General features: G+C 46.1%; 1 protein-coding gene across 14 annotated transcripts in view; it reads right to left on the reverse strand.

Annotated features, from left to right (window-relative positions):
• Positions 1 to 2,029: 2,029 nt before the first annotated feature.
• LOC147638147 (histone deacetylase 19-like) overlaps positions 2,030 to 17,394 on the reverse strand; it is a 54,828-nt gene continuing 39,463 nt past the window's right edge. For 7 of the 14 annotated variants that reach the window (XM_086798071.1, XM_086798078.1, XM_086798072.1 and 4 more), the window contains 2 exons: positions 2,803 to 2,859; positions 2,030 to 2,717 (listed from right to left, as the gene is read on the reverse strand). In XM_086798071.1, the coding sequence (XP_086654197.1) occupies positions 2,703 to 2,717; positions 2,803 to 2,859 (72 nt within the window). In that variant the 3' untranslated portion in view covers positions 2,030 to 2,702. Of the gene's footprint in view, positions 2,860 to 17,394 lie in introns of all 14 variants that reach the window. The other 7 variants (XM_086798065.1, XM_086798070.1, XM_086798066.1 and 4 more) reach the window with 1 other exon arrangement.

The raw sequence follows: 17,394 nt of genomic DNA on the forward strand, positions 1-17,394 counted from the left end.
ATTGCCAAAAGTGTTGGTGAATGACCAATACAATGAGGTGAATGACCAATACAATGAGGTGAACATATTAAACAATTGGTAGCAAGCAACATTGAGATAATCATAGATAAACAATTATGCTTACGAAAAGATGAAGACAAAGATCATTGAATATAGAATTGCATTATCTCTGAATGAATTTCTGTATGTATCAAGTTGCGCTTTGCACTTATATAGCTACACTAGTTAGGATACCAAAAGATAATACCCATTCAGTTATGACCGTTGATATCTAAAGATAAGCTAAAAGTACTACGATTAAGGTGGCTAAAGTATAACTAACTACTAAGGGTTGTTTCCTAAACTAACATCTTCCTTCAATCTCTCCCAATATAAACTACACATAGGTTCAAGAAATTATTTACGAGCTTTTAAGTTTATAAACTACAAACTCTCACAATATAAACTATATGTAGCTTCAAGAAATTGTTTACAAGCTTTAAAGTTTTTAGACAAGGAGTATTCATTATGAGGGACAAAGTTTGCATATACATGTGAAATAAACATTCATCTTCAAAGCCTCTAGTAACATATCTTTCTTGCAACATGGTACATAATCTATAGCACCACACTTATCAGTCTATTTCTCACCCCATCAATCATCAACTCATGTTCCTCAATGATTTTTGTTGCATTTTTTTAACACTTTTACTTTAAAATGGCTTGATCATGTTCCTTTGATAATTCACAAATGGTTGCACTACCTTCATGTGTAAAAATTGTTTTCATTTTGACATTCCATGCATACACCACACTTGAGTTCTTTCCCATCTTCACCTATTCATCGTGAAGAAGTCCATCTTAACCTATCGCTGATAAGCCCTATTCATTTTGACATTCCGTGCATACACCACACTTAAGTTGTTTCCCATCTTCACCTATTCATGGAGAAGCCCATCTTCACCACACAAGTAAAAATGGACACTTGTATATCTTCTCTCTCTCTCTCTCTCTCTCTCTCTCTCTCTAATCAAGTTCAATTTGAATTTGTAAATTGTGTAATGAGGTGTTCCAAGGATATTAAGCAATCGAATTCGAATTTGCATTCAATGCTTGGTATGTCTATGCAATAAGAAAATGCACGATCACATGGCAACTCAAGTGAAACAATGTCAACAATGATCACAATGATAAAGTTGAGTTGACATGTGACTGTACATTTTCTTGTGCATTGGCACACGAAGGATCGAATGAGCAAATTGAAAGCCACATTTATACTAATACCTAAGGAAAGGAAACCATATGCACCATAACCTTGAGTCTTTCTGAACAAACGAGCACAAGGGCATGAGCACCATATGAATCACATTATTAGAAGGGTTACTGAAACTTGATCTGCTCCCGCCTCGTTTATTTGGTCCTTAAACAAACTATTGCCACAAGCACCATGCCAATCAAAAGAGACCTGTAGTTGAAAAGAACAATCATGCTGTACATTCAAGCTAAAGTGCATGCACAGCACACCCCTCCATCCATGGTCTTTAGTGCACATGCTAGGCACAAGCATGCTGTACACTCAAGCATAGAGTGCTTATTAGTGCACATGCACAACTATGATTACACAGCACACCCCTCCATCCATGGTCTTTGGTGCACATGCTAGGCAAGAATTAATGGTGTGGCTTAGATTCACCCATTACTTCGTGGGGAAGTGTGGGGCCTGAGAACTTAGCTCTTCGAATTGTGTGTTTACTTTCAGCATATTAGATGCAAGGTACACATTCTTTGTTACAAGCTATCATATTTAAATGTTGGGGTTCCAACTCTCTCCTGTAGTACAATAGCATCTAGGGAAAGGGCCTACCAGCACAGGCTATGCTTTCTTAAACCAACAATGCTAGATATCCAAGCATGGGCTGCTACTAGTCAATTATTAACAAGGCTAATGCCACTCACAAATCATGAAGGCACTAAATTAAGCTAATGCATTCACTCAAAACACACGAAAGAATACTTGCACACAAAAGATTGGTTGAAAATGCGAAATAGATGATATCAAAGAAACAAGACTTTTTTTTTTTTTTTTACTCCACCTCAGTCAATGATGATGGGAATACCCTAGTGTAGTTTCCGCAACCTAACACATTAAATCTTTTTCATATGACAACTATACCTCAGTGAGCATTGACAATGCAACAAAAAAGGCAAAGCTAAGAGAAGCAACACTTTTTTGCATCAGTTCCAAAGCTCTCTGACTAGCATCCATATATGAAACACAAGTACCCGTTAGTAGCGCGCACAGCTCTTAGACAGCAGGCAGAATACTTCATGAGGTGTCCGGTTGACTCGAGGATCCATCTATGGGTACATTTTTAGCATTTTCTGTAGATGTTATTGGAGCTCCGAAAAAATGTGAAGGGATGTGTAAAGCATTTGTTTCAACCCATGGCAACAATACAGCAGCAGGAAGAGGTCCTAAAACTGGTTCAAGTTATTTGAGTTTGTTGCAAGACCAGGAAGCACACCTGAAAAGACAGGCCTGCTATTTCCAACAGTGTGCAGTGGAGGAGATGCAATGGCAGGTCCAGCAGCAAACATAGCATTCGGCACGACAGCCCCCGTGTTAGTTCCAGTAGTTTGGAGGTTGAGCAATGTCGCCATTGATGGTCGTCCCTCCTCAACATTAGCCGCTAGTGATAGATTCTTCACAGGTAGCCCTTCAATCAGAACTGTTGGAGCTGTCGAGCCAGAAACCAGCCCTTGAGAATTCTCAGTTGCTGAGACAGATGGAGTATACATTGCACCAGATGCATTTTCCCTTACCTCCTTGTCAGGAGACTTTCCTGAATCATCCACTACCGTTGTATCAAGATCCAAAGCCTGTGCACAAGAGCCTAAAGCATGAGAAATCTCTCTCTCTCTCTCTCTCTCTCTCTCTCATAGTAGATGTCTCTTTTTCTTGTTTTCGGACATCCAATTATTCATGGACATTTCCAGTTATTCATGGTAAACATACACAGATGCTCAACAGAGGAGGATGCTACAGTCACGGTTATGGCAAACATTTGATTGAGATGATTTCCATGTTATCCACTCTGCAACCTAAACTTTTCTATCCTATAGCCCCAATTGTGACATGTGGAAGCCTTGACTTACTTGATACAACCTACTGATTAGGAACACTAATGCAAAAGCACTGATTATGTGGCCTTTGACCTTCCAAAATGGTAAACTAAGACCCTTTATGGACTGACAGTTGACCTGCCCCAACTGGGAATCAGATGATTAAAGACTAAACCTTGCCAAGTCATTTATAGACTCATAAACAGCCCCTACACATAGCCAATTGCTGTCGGCCAGCAGAGGACAAGTACAATCTTCATTTAATGCTGCTGACTTCCAGTGTATGGTAGTTAATGACCTGGCCGACCAATCCTTTGACCATGTTGGCTTCTTCTTTGCCTTAGTTGAGCCTGCTAGTGCCCTAGAACTACCCTAAAATTGCTGCCAAATCAGCGATTAGCCATGTCCACGTGTGCACGTGACATCAATCAACATCCTGCTCCACTCATAAGAAAGCCCCCCTTCTTTGCATGTGCTCCGCACTCATAAGAAAGCCTCCCTTCTTCGCATGTGCTCCACATTGCAGCCCAACAAAGCCTTTGTAAGGTCTCCATAGACCACGCCCGAGGATAGTCTAACCTAGAACCAAAACCCTAACGAGGTTTCATAGACCCGACATCGTCATACACATTGCATGACCACGATGGATTGCGGCTAGCGACTCACCACCCAACTACCTCGAACCACCCCCAAGCCTGAGGTCTAATTCATAGTCACAACGCAACGGGAACGGGAATGGCCCATGCCATCCCAGGGACGGAAACAGCATATAGGGATTAGGAAACGGAAACGGGAATGGGAACACCACGTAAACATACACACACACACACACACATATTAAAAGCTATTGATCTTTCATTTAAAACATGACAAACACGATACATTATACATAGCCATTGATCATGAGACTTGAGTACTCAAGAAAAATAGAAATAGATCCAGATTCCACAATCAGCTTCTGAAACTTCAAACAATACAAAGAAAGGCGCAAGAGCTACAAAGATAGATGCAATGCACATGAGCAAAATCCCAAATGTCAAATGATAGAAACTAAAAGATGGAGTACAACACATCAAATGTCAAGATCAGCAACTAAATCATCATCAACTACTCTAGAAGAGCTCCCAATCTTATCATGATCCATGTCCATCTGCATTGCATCACATCTGAATCTGAAGGGCATCAACCAAACCCTCTGCCTCCGAACTGCAGAGCTGACTAAGCAGCCACAGATTTGCATAGACATAAACCAAATCATTGGTTCTTTGTGTAGCAAGCCGGTTCCACTTCTTTGAGGCTATGTGGCTATATACACTCCACAATTGCTCAATAGGCGAGGAACTAGCTCCTTGGGTCAAAATACAAATGGCAAGAGGTTGAAGCTCAGGAGTCCCTGCTCCATAGTCCTCCCACCATAAGGTGGCACCCACACTGCATCTGTTTCTCTAAACATCTACTGAACCAGATCTTCCTTGCCTACTTCTATAAATTTATAATTGATCTTTAATAGACCTCCTTTGGAAAGGATCTAACACCAACTTCCCAATACTTTCTCCCAACCATCTACAACGTCCTCATCGGTATCTTGGCCACACCCCTAGAACTCTCGATTTAGCACAAAACCAGCTGCATGCAAGGGTGAATGATAGTTATCCCATCGAGTTTAGGAAAGTTCTCTCAACTCCTCTTGCCTTCCCTCATTAGACTTCACCTCTCTAATGCACTCTATCATCTTGTCCATGCCCTCATAAACCTTGCCAATGCAAGGTTGCTTGCTGTTCGCAATCCTTAAGATGTGAATGATGGACTTCACAACAACATATCAGCCCAAAATGCATCATGAATCACATTACTGTAGCATGCTCTACTTGTAACTGAACGAGAGGTGGGCCAATTAATCCATTTATAGCTCACCACAAGCTGTTTCAAAACATTTTCCACCTTTTGAAGCCTCTCCATGATAATAAAATTGTAGGCGAAGCGCGTTTCGGAGTATTTTAAGATATCTTTTGGGGAGACCTCTTTCTGAACTCGGAGAGAATTTAGCAGTGACGAATGATAAAACTAACAATCTCTCTCTCACTTTTTCAAGAACAGGTGCCACCCACGGCAAATCCCCAATGTCCTTCAGCAAATTATTCAGCCCATGTGTGATACAAGAAGTGAATGTGTTATGGGAATACCTCAACTCCAACTTTGCCCCTGCCGTTCTATTTGATGCTTCTCCATCTCTTATGACCTGAATCACATCTTTTTGGACCAATGGTGTCGACAGCATTTGCCCACTTCTCCACAAGCTTCCCTGTTTCAGATGCATAATGTGAGGATAAGAAATGCACACCACCTCGTGAATAAGCGACAATACCATGGATGGTGCGAGAGCGCGAGTCACTCCAGCCATCAATGATAAGAGACACCCCATTCCTCTTCCACCAAACACGAATATTCTCTCATGCTCCATCAATGGCCTCTTTCTCCTTTTTCAGCAAAGTGATCCTCAAAGATGGAGTATATGTGGGTCCAAATCCAACAATTGCACAGACTCTCTTGAAAATATGGTGATCTCGCCACATTGAATGCAATGTGATCATGAAAGGAAAACCTGGCCACTGTAGCATCCACAGCTTCTTGCTTTCGAGGATCCCATGAAAAAAGAATAGTTCTTTGGCCACCTCGTGATGGTGGTGACCACTAGATACACTAGAAGCAAAAAAAAATTAAAAAAAATTAAAAAAGAGAGGAATTTAAAGCCACAGACCTTGTAGGTGGAGCTAGAAACACCTGTGCATCGAGCCTTTCTTGTGACTCCTCCTCTATTGGAACTGATTGATAAAAAGCCACATCATAGCCAAGTTCATGCATCAAATGAGCCCGCACACAATTGGCACCTCCTGTCTTTCCTTGCTTGCAATACATGCACTTCCATTTCTTGGCACCTCCACTTGCATATGTCTCATCACAATCCACCTCATGACCAAGTAGCTTGCTTCTTGGACCGCTTGCTGTCTGAAGCTCTAGATGCCATTGAATGATTGAAGGAGAAGAAGAAAGTGATGAGGAGGAGGAGGAACACATTGCTCACTATTGAGTACCGCCTGTGAGAAGAAATCAAGGACGGCCTATGAACTTTGAAGTTTGAAGGAGCTCGAGTCTCTGTTCAATCACAAGGAGGGGCGGCCAACACACATAAAGTAGCAGCCTACTTTTTCACATTCAGCCCTAATCAACGGGACAAGTACTTGTTTGAAGGTACTTTAGTACGTTAGGTACCTTTTGTACCTAAAATTGCAGGATGTGACCCCATAGTAGTAACCCGACTATTATTGACCCTTGCTTATTTATAAGCTTTTAGCCATCCATTATAATTAATACCCCTAGGCTATTAATTATAAGCTCTTAGCCCACGTGTGCTATTAATTTATAAGCTTATAGTTAATAGCCCTAGGCTATTAATTATAAGCTCTTAGCCCATATGTGATCCCCACACCCTAACTAAGCCTTAACCCTAATATTGGGTTAACTCCTAGGTTAGCACACGCCCCTAGTCCTAATCCTAGGGCTATCGAGACGTAATAGCCTTCCCTATACAATCCAGTCCCCACCAAGAAAGCCCCACAAGGCTCCACCATTGGAATGAATGGTATGAGATGAGGAATGCAAGACATTACATCGGAAATGGAATGAACAGTTCGACCTTCACCACCCACAAGCCCCCAAAACAAAGAAGTAGGCATCTCCCTGGACGAAAGAAAAAAGTTGCTTGCAAAATACAAACAAAATTTGCTAAATACTCTCCACACTAGAGTGAGGCTAAAGCCTTTTGGCCTTCCCTATACAATCCACTCCCCACTAAGAAATCCCCACAAGGCTCCACCATTGGAATGATGTCGGAAATGGAATAAACAGTTCGACCTTCACCACCCACAAGCCCCCAAAACAAAGAAGTAGGCATCTCCTTGGACGAAAGAAAAGAGTTGCTTGCAAAATACAAACAAAATTTGCTAAATACTCTCCACACTAGAGTGAGGCTAAAGCCTTTTGGCTTTGCTTCTTGGAAAGGAAATTGACCTCTCCCCTCAATCATAGTTGCATGAAACGGAAATAGCCGACCTCTGGGAAACGGCAACAGCTCAAAACTAGGAAACGGTGGATGTATTATACATAATATAAAAATAATGACAAAATTAATAACTAGGCAAAAGTTTGAGTACACCATCATAATTGAAATAAATAGTGAACAAGATTTGTAGAAAATCACTAACAGAAACAGAAACGGAAATGGAAATTACGACTCTCGGGAAACGGTGTTTCCACGTTTCCGGGCTAGGAAATGGCCGTTTCTTGTTACTATGCCCTCAATTCGTTACTGTTGTGGGGATGGGCCCCAACTAAGATAAAGCAATGTGGAAGCTTGCACAGGTCCTAAATTGGGATAGTAGTGGAATAAATTCCAGCAAATAAAGCAAGCATTTGAATAACAAGGACTGCAATTATATCTCAGTAAGAAATAAAATGCATAAAAACCTCAGTTACAACTGTTGTAGGCTGCAACATCAGTTGGACACCACCCTCCACTTCGTGTGGGACTTTTTTGCCTTCAACAAGTGTGTGTTGGAAAAGGGAGGTTCCTTTTTATATGTAGTGTAGGGTTAAGAGCAGCTTCAAGGGTGGTTAAGATGAGAAGATATGCATGGTACAAGCACTGATGTATGTGCATTGTGTATACATCAGTGCTGTGGATAGCAATGATGCAAGCGTGTATACATCTGCACTGAGGTGAGCAGTGATGCAAGAGTGCATACGTCAGCACTGATGCAAGCTGGCAGCTTGTACAACAAGACAATTTGGTTGAGGGCGGGTAGATCGGCTTCAGCAAACCAGCATGCACAAGTAGCATACAAGTGGCCACACATAGCGTGTCTGATGACCCAGCTCTGCCTAGGGTTAGGGTTTCCAGAAGTGCAGGCAGCTATGGTGGCTCGAAGGGCTCCATGGTGGGGAGGTAAGAGAGAGAGAAGTATTGCACGACTCAAAATGATATCTTGATTCGATTAATCTTTTGAGATACACCAAGTACAATACTTTCATAACCTTTGAAGGTTCTTCTACATGACGTAAGCAATGATGTTCGGCATGTATAAATATCTAGATATTATGTGAACCACTATAAGAGTGGGTTCACACCAAAACACACACATAACACATAAGTGAGTGTTCACACCCTTTTTGGGGGTGTACACACACACACACACACACACACACACACACACTGGTGGACACACAAACATGGTTGCACACACATGACGGGACACATGATGGACACGTACACATACGACTCCAAATCCCAACAAACCCCCCTTCAGAGAGAACGTGGAGTGACCTAAGAAGAACCTTCAATATGATGATTTGGGTTCTATGACTGCAATCACGTGCTACAAACGAACACAACACTTGAACTCTCATGTCAGGCCTAATAAAGAGGTTGACCATTCATATGCCTACATCGGTTCAACCAAGAAAAACACCCCCTTACTAAAAGGGGGATCAACATGGGAGTAGAGCCTTTTATAACATAAGGTGGTACAAACATATAATACGTGGAAAAAACACGCAGGAGATTATTACATCTCGCTTTGGGGGACATCCCAGGCAGAGAACCCTAGACACTCGTACACATAAAATCAAACATAAATAGATTAAAAGTCGGGGTAGAATCCCCCCTCGATGCCGGTGATGTAGACCTTTTTGTGGCGTCATTGCTACAAAGTCGATGCCTGGGGCATCATTTTAGGTTCCAAGGCCAGGGTAGAGAACCCGGTTAGCCACCAACATTGGAGCTGCATAGAAGAAATGTCAATTTGATGTAGGAGGGCCAATTTCAAGAAAGCCCCAAAATTGGATGACTATTGAAGCTCCAACTTGCAAAGCCTCCATGATTGAGAAAAGCCCCAAATTTCTAATGCTGTAGGTGCTCCAGATTTGATGCTAAAAGCTGATTTTTGTGAGACTCCCAAATTTTATGCATATGCAGGGCTTCAATTAGCCACTGATTTTCTGAAAAGCCCTAATTTTTGTGGGTTAGAGACGCTTAGATTTTGCAATTTTCAGCAAGAAATGAAATAACCCCAAATTGATTTTTGACCTGTGTTTGCAGGAGGGGTGATGGGCTGCACTAGTAGATGCCAAGCTGGAGGTACAGTGCCAGCCACTTACAGAGCAGGTGAACTGTCAATATGGTTGGTAGCAGGTGGCTGAGGCACCTGATGGAGAGGCTACCAGCGTGGGCAACGCTAGCCGGGTGTTGTTGCTGCAAGGCAGCGCTGCTCAAAGGCGGCATTCAGGCACATGAGGTGACTGGGATGCAGGCGGCAGAAGCAGCAGGGCACAGCAGCGGCCCACAGGTGGAGGTGCTCCTGATGGAAGGGCGCTGGGCTGCAGGGCGCACATCAGTAAGGCTGGACGCAGACAAGAGTGGAGTCGCCTAAGGTTGAGGAGCAACCCAAGACCGGGAGCGTTGATAAGTGAGGGAGAGCTTCCAAGGCAGGAGGAGCTCTTGGATGGTGATGAGGAGCTTCTAGCATATGTTTCATTGCCTTGGTTTTCCAATGCTTGAGCCCAAATGCCCAAACCCGAACCAGAGAAGCACCAAGTAGATCTCTAAAGAAAGGAGGAAGGGGTAAGCATGACAATTTATGAGGAGGTAGATCTCTCCAAATCCCAAGAGGAGGAGGAGGAGGAGGTTAGCTATCACATGCAAAAACTCTGGAAGCCTTCTTTCAGCCCTAAGCATTGCATAGGAACACCTAATGCAAGAACAATCAGCATAGAGAGAAAGAAAGATATATTAAGCATCTACTAAAGACCCAATGGGCCTATGAGACCAAAGTGATACAATAATGTCCATGGCAAATCTCATCATGGAATGGAAAATAAAACAGAAAGAAAACATAAATATAGCTATCTCCCTGGGGTGATACAAAACTGTCCATGGAAACTCATCATGGAATACTAAGAACATAAAAACATGGGAGCAACATCAGCTCCGAGTAGATGGTATACCACTCTCCAAAATGTCAAGCATGGGGCTGACGAGTATGGCCGAGAGGTCTCCCTCAGCTATGTCGCGTGGAAAGGTAGCTCGATGGCGGTGGAGCATGTCCTGGAGCTGGAGCTGAAGCTGATGAGGTGATCGTGGCCGATGGGGGGGTCGAGGGCGTCGGGCACGCTAGAGTGCAGAGGCTCGGCCTAACGGGCGAGGTAGGTCCAGAGCAACTCGTGGAGGGTCCACAAGATCCACTATGTCGATGTCCTCCACCTCTTGGGTCCGGAAGAAACCGGTGATGGTTGGCCGCCGAGGGAGGGGCGGGGTGGCTGGGGCCTGTGTCTCAAGAAGGTGTCCCTGTGTCTGCGGAGCTCAAGCAAGAAGAGGCCCAGGCAATGCTGGTCCTGGAAGTCAATGATCCTGGAGAGTGGACCGAATCCCTCACAAAATAGACACTGAACACTGAAACCTCCCGCGGATCTCATAGTATACTAGGCAACGGCATATGTAATGCTCCTCCGTCTCAACCTCTGTGTGGCATAGTCGGCTGATCCTCTCCTCTCTGGGTGTCCGTACGAGCTTCCCGGCTCTGAAGATGCACTCAGCTCTACCTGTCTCCACTCTGAGGCGCTGGTAAGAAACCCGTATCTGGCCAATCACAATCCGCATGGCATGGGACATGTGAACACTCAAGTAGCCCAGTTGCTGGATGAATCCATCCTCGGTGAGTGTGAGGAAGTAGTCTCTGTAAAAGTGCATCTTCGTGGGGGAGCTCCGGGGGTGTGATCCATGTGCAATGTGTGTAGAGGCTAAGAAGATTTGACCAGATAACCCCGTTGGTATCCTCGTGAGACAGCCGGAAAAAAGGGGAGTCCAAACTGTACTGAAGGGGGGGTAGGCGTACCATTCTCTAGAGTGCCCCTCAAGTGCTAGCTGTCTAGCAAACTCCAGGGCAAGCCTCGAGTACCTGTGGGGATCCATGTGATTGATGCGATGGAGGTATGTGACTGTCTGGAAGAGTGCCTCCACTACCATCGGGGCTGCAGCAAACTCTGCCTGGATAATCTGGTGTGGGACTGATGGTTTGCTGCAGATCATACGGGAGAACATCATGACCTGGGGCCTCTCAACTCGCTGCCAATCCTCATCGGATAAATCTGGCCCCCAGAAAGCTACTCCATACATCAAGGCTGGTGTGATGAGGGTGTCAAAAAGCCAGCCCTTCGTCCTGGGCTCCTGGAAATGTGCCTGGAAGCACTACCGCTCAAGTAAGCTCAAGGCTGCGTATCCCCGCGTCACTCTGGCATGTGCTGCAGGAAGCATGGTAAAGCGTGGGCCACTGAAAGTGACACTAAGGTAGACATAGGATGAGACAATCTCCACAGGATCCCCTCTATATGTGAACCTCAATCTAGATGTGACGGGGCGAGAGGTATTGAAGACCATTACCTTGGTTTTACCAAGGTTAACAGAGAGGTGCCGCTAAGTGCAAAAGTCATGTAAGGCATCCAACTGTCTCTGAAGCCCTTCAGCTGAGTCTGAGAGGAGGACAATGTCATCTGCATAAAGTAGTATGGAGATCAATATGCCTGCCAGTGTGGGACCAGCCCCGCTTAATCCATCAATGAAGCTCGAGATCTCATCAATGTAGAGGCCGAAAAGAGTGGGTGATAGAGGGCAGCCATGTGTCACCCCAATAGTGCTAGAGATCTCCTGTGGGGCTCTCACTCGTCCGGTGATGGACTCATAGAGGGCGATGATGCTCCAAACCATGTCAGATGGGACTCCGATCTCCTGTAGATGGTGTAAGAGGCGGGCTCAGGGTACAGTATCAAAAGCTTTGCGGAAATCCACAAAGCAGCAGTAAATCCTCTGGTGTCGTGCTCTACCCTCCTCGATGATGGCATGGAGGGTGAAGATGTGGTCAAGGGTAGAGTAGCTCCTCCGAAAGCCAGCTTGTCCTGAGGCTCTGCATCCCTGGCTCTCTACAAATGAACTGAGCTCCGCCTCTAGCACTAATCCATAGAGTTTGGCCAATGTGTGGCCAATCATGATCGTCATGTAGTTATTAGGATCAAGTGGATCTCCGGCTTTGAGGATGGGGGTGATGGTGTTGGTGGATAAGAGGGTGGAAATCCTTCACAAAGGGCTCTATTGAACATGTAGGCTAGTAGGGGCGCTAGGGTATCATGGGCATGCGAGATGTACTCGGCACTGAGTCCCTCATGATCTTGGGCTCGCCCATTGCATAGTCTACGAATGGCCTTGAGGACCATGCCCTTTGTGAAGAAGGTGGAGGTGGTGGGGCGGGGGTGAGAGAGAGAGAGAGAGAGAGAGAGAGAGAGAGAGAGAGAGAGAGAAATGGCTATATTTTTAGTATATTCATAGTATATTAAAAAGGTTACAATATCTTTGGCCTTATGACTTCCCAAAAGGGGTAAAGAAACCCTACTCATCAAGTAGTGAGATAATAAGCAATGAGCAAGGAGATGCCTTTTATAGGCCCAAACATGCCCAAGAAGCTGGCCAACAGAAAATCCCATTAAATTCTAAAGACTGCTGACCTTCTCTCTAGAAGTACTCCAAAACTGGCCGACAAGGTCCTTGTCCTCTGGAAGATCTTCTGTACCTTGTCTGGCCTTGTCATGAGCCCTAATCTAGCTATTTATCTACTGCCTATCAAGGGTAGCCTTGGATTATGAGCATACTCACGGGGGACGGAGGGGACGGCTGCTTGGAACGCGGGGACGGCGATTCGGGACGCAACAGCGATGGGGACGGACGAGACGGCACGTTTCTCACAGGGGACGGCGACGTGGACGGCGCAGGGACGGGGATGCCGGTCGGGGACGGCTCTGTGAGGGGACGGCAGAGAGCCGTTGCTCGCCGTTTTTTGCCGTTGCGCTCGTCGTTTTTGGCTGTTGCGCTTCCCGTTTCTAGCCGTTTATGGCTGTTGGCTTGGCCTTGGGCCTTGGGCCTTGAGCCTTGAGCCTTTGAGGCACACAACTCAAGGCTCAAGCTTCTTCTAGCTTCCAACTTCCAAGTTCCAAGCCTCTAGGCTCTCACACAAGGCCCGCGGGCCGCCGCCCTACTATCTAGATTCTAGAATCTAGACTCTCTCTCTCTCTCTCTCTCTCTCTCTCTCTCTCTCTCTCTCTCAAGCCTCTTGAGTCTTCCAACTTCCAAGACTCTAGGCTCTAGGCCTCTCTCTCTCTCTCTCTCTCTCTCTCTCTCTCTCTCTCTCTCACGGTTCACCTCTCCCTCAACTTTCAAGCCTCTTGAGTCTTCCAACTTCCAAGCCTCTAGAGTCTAGGCTCTAGCCTCTAGCCTCTAGGCCTCTAGCCTCTAGGCTCTCTCTCTCTCTCTCTCTCTCTCTCATTCCTCAAGGCTCAAGAGTCAAGCCATCTTCAACCATGGCATCCTCCTCACGTGCCGGGGCTTCTCGTAGAAGGACAACGGGATGGACATGGTGGGAGGAGGTTAACTACACCACATCCGTTCATGGAGGCAATTCTCGGCCATGGGTATGCAAGCTTTGCTCGTACCGGCGAACGGGTGGCGCCGACAAAGTGCGAGCCCACCTCTTGCATGAGAGTGGGCATGAGGTGAGGTTTTGCACGAATGTCACGCCCGAGAAGAGATGGGAACTTCTTGACAAGCTTAGCGTCTACGAAACGGTCGAAGCGACAAGAAGAACACCACGAGTGGCCGTGGATCCCGCGACGATAGGGAGAGGAACTCAAGCCTCTACAATGGAGTCATGTCGGGATCATGCACACCATCACCTTCACCATCAAGTCGGAATGTTACTCCATCCACGACGCCGGCACCCTCCATCTCCACGGCCTCTCAATCATTACGTGGCCCACGGAGACAATCTACACTTGGGGAGAATTGGAACCCCAAGTTGGAGGAGGAGGTGGATATGGCGGTGGCCCGCTTCTTCTTCCACGACCACATTGCCTTTCAAGCGGCTAGGTAAGTGCAATTGATCATTGCCAATTCATCATTCATGTTTTCATCATCCTAGTCCCCTTCTCATTAGTAAATTACTTTCTTGAATAGGTCGGAATACTTCAAGGTCATGGTTAAGAAGATTGGGGAGTATGGCTCAACCTATACGCCCCCCCTCATCCAAGAGCTTGCGCACTACATTGCTCGAGAAGGAGAAGCGCATTGTAGAGCAAGCGGCCGACAACACAAAGCGGCAATGGGAGAGGAACGGAGTCTCCCTCATTGTGGATGGATGGAGTGACACCCGCAAGAGGAGTATTCACGGCATGGTTGCATATTCCCGCGGAGAGATGTACTTCATCTCATCTCATGATGCATCCGGCACTAGGAAGAGCGCGGATGTGCTTGCGGTGGAGTGGGCTACCACCATGGAGATCGTTGGCCCCGAGCATGTAGTGGGCTTTGTTGCGGATGGGGAGCCTTCCAATAGGGCGGCGGGAGCTATTCTCCAAGGTATGTATGGACATGTCACGGTGTCCTTTTGTATGGCTCATTGCCTAAACAACCTCCTCAAGGACATCGGGGCATTACCATGGATCAGCCCGCTCATTGAGGAGGCCAACACCATGGTCTCCTTTGTCCTCAACCACCAAAGACTTCGGCATGAGTTCAACAAGAGGTCCTGTCTCTCTCTCCTCAAATATTCCGACACCCGGTTTGCCTACAACTTTCTCATGTTGGGGTGAGCGTTGGATGGAGGATCATCTTGGATCGTCTTGTGCCTGATGCATCGGTTAGGCGCAAGATCAGGGACCAGCTTTTGATGTACAGGTCATTTCATGGCTCCTATGACTGTCATGATGCACAGGTTGACCGCTCCAAAGTTGGTGCTGCTCTATGGTGGGAGGACTTTGGTTCAGATGGACCGGAGCTACAGCAGCTTGCCATCCGCATACTTAGCCAGGCCGTCAGCTCCTCTTACTTGGAGCAACTTTGGAGTACCTACAGCCACATTGCCTCTAGGAAGAGGAATCGACTCAGGGTAGAGCGTGCCAATGACCTTGTCTTCGTCAGCGCGAACTTGCGAATGCTTTGCAAGAGCGTGACCAAGAAGGCAGATTTCTTCACCGAGTGGGAGACGAGTCAACAAGAAGAGCAACAAGAGGATGAGGTGCAAGAGCAGCATGCCAGTGAGGATGAGACTGAGGATGAGCTTGATGCTTCTTTGGCACAAGCTACCCATGACCATGAGGCGAGCACTTCACGTGGATGAACATTCATGGATCATGATTCATGGGCCTTACTACTTAGCTCTAGCCTCTAGCCTCTAGTCTTCAGCACTTTTTTGTCATTGACTCATTTGAGTCCGTCCATGTATTCTGCCTCCTTAAGGCTTAGTCCTGACTCTTGAGTCATGACTCATTTTGTATCTACTTAATTATTAATATGACTCAAAAGCTTACCATTTTAGTGTAAATTTGTGCTCATTTTGATGTACTTCCAAAGTAGAATAAGTGTAGAGTAGAAAATTTTAAAAAAAAGTATTTTTTGAGTGCCGTTCCCTCCCCCGTCCCCGTTCCCTACTTATGGCCGTCCCCCGTCCCGTCCCCGTCCCCATACCCCGTCACCGTCCCCCGTCCCTTGTGACTATGATGATGAGGCATGTACATGTGTGCACATGACATCCCCTCGTGCTAAACTTGATGACAGGATTCCAACTTCAGAATGACTGTCATCATCCCCTGTCTCCACACATGGTCTCCCATACTTATCATCCTTCCCTTCATAGGAACCTTTCCACTGAAAACCTTGCCTTAGGTCTCTGAATCCACTCCAAGTATAATGTAGAAATCTGTGCATCTGTTCCATTTTGTCCCCTTGCCTTCTTGCCCTCTCCCTAAACACAAACATGAATCCTTCTTCTTGAAAACTAATCCTCGCACCCTTGGCTCCACCCCTTTGATGAACTTTAGCCCTTGGAGTGCTCCATGAAAGCTTCTAGGGCAGCCCCAACTAGCTACCAACTCTCATGAAACTCTCCCCTTGGGTTTGCTTGACACCAACCAGCTTCTAGGGGTCTTAAAACATGATGCGTTTCTCTCCTTGGACCTATGCACTTCTTCCGGGACACCAATAGCACTTACAATAGCTGAGCCTAATGTTGATACATTGTTGTCTGGTCACCACACCACCAAAAGATCAAGACACGGGCAATGGTTTCATCCATGCACGATGCAATAAGGGGGGTGGAACATGGGTAGCAACAATATCTCAGAATCAACCTGAAGCTTTGAAGCTCTGATACCAATGTCACATGCGGCAGCTCCGGGAGCATTCTATCAACACTAAGCACTACATAGGAACACTTGATGCAAGAACAATCAACATAGACACAAAATAGAGAGAGAGAGAGAGAGAGAGAGAGAGAGAGAGAGAGAGAAAGAAAGAAAGATATATTAACGTCTGCAAAAGGCCAAAATTGGCCTATGAGACAAACAAGTAGTACAATGATGTTCCTCCAGTCATCAAGAGGAAAATGTGGAGTGAGAATAAAATGTACAAGTATGACAACACGACCATAGGGGACTCAATGGTGGTGTACAAACGAGAGGGTGTGGATGGAGTACTAGGGCTACTAATGCATCTCTATATGATGAAGGGGTGATACAAGTATGATATGTTATCTACTCCTAACTCCATCCAGTCCCATAGTCTGGGTACAATATGTCATACATCCGATCTGAGGATGCCGTAAATGTCTGGAACATGCGTCCTGGATCAGAGCAAAAATGTGCTAGCTGCTCCTGGACCTCCTACTGGTGTCGAGACCGGATGGCCGCGATCTCTCTGTGGTGTAGTCGTGGTGTCTGGTAGCCGGCTAGTCTGGGTCGTCACCTAGCTCAAATCTCCTCCGCTCGCTGAGATGTCACTCCCAATGTGTGTGGCTGGGCTACTGGTGCCAATCTCTGGAAGAAGTCAGTCAACTGGGACTGTCTTCCTCCGCTATGATGTGCGCATGTCTGAAGTAAGATCTCCCTGTGTCTCTGTAGTGCTAGTAGTAGTCTGCCTAGTTGTCTCTGGTCCGATCTCTCCCAGATCTGTCTAAGTGATGTGGTCCCTCTAAAACCTCAGGATAGCATGCCCTGATCTCCTGCAAAGCACCACATCGGCAAACAAAATGCTCCTCTGTCTCTACCCCCGTCTGGCATGATCTGCAAATGCGCTCTGCTCGAGGGATGCGTGCTGCTCTCCCAGTCTCGATCTCTAGTTGGTGTGATGAGACCCTTAGTTGCCCA

Source organism: Cibotium barometz, chromosome 5 (assembly GCF_041138505.1).
Source record: "Cibotium barometz isolate CiBa-2024 chromosome 5, ASM4113850v1, whole genome shotgun sequence".
NCBI classification, from domain to species: domain Eukaryota; kingdom Viridiplantae; phylum Streptophyta; class Polypodiopsida; order Cyatheales; family Cibotiaceae; genus Cibotium; species Cibotium barometz.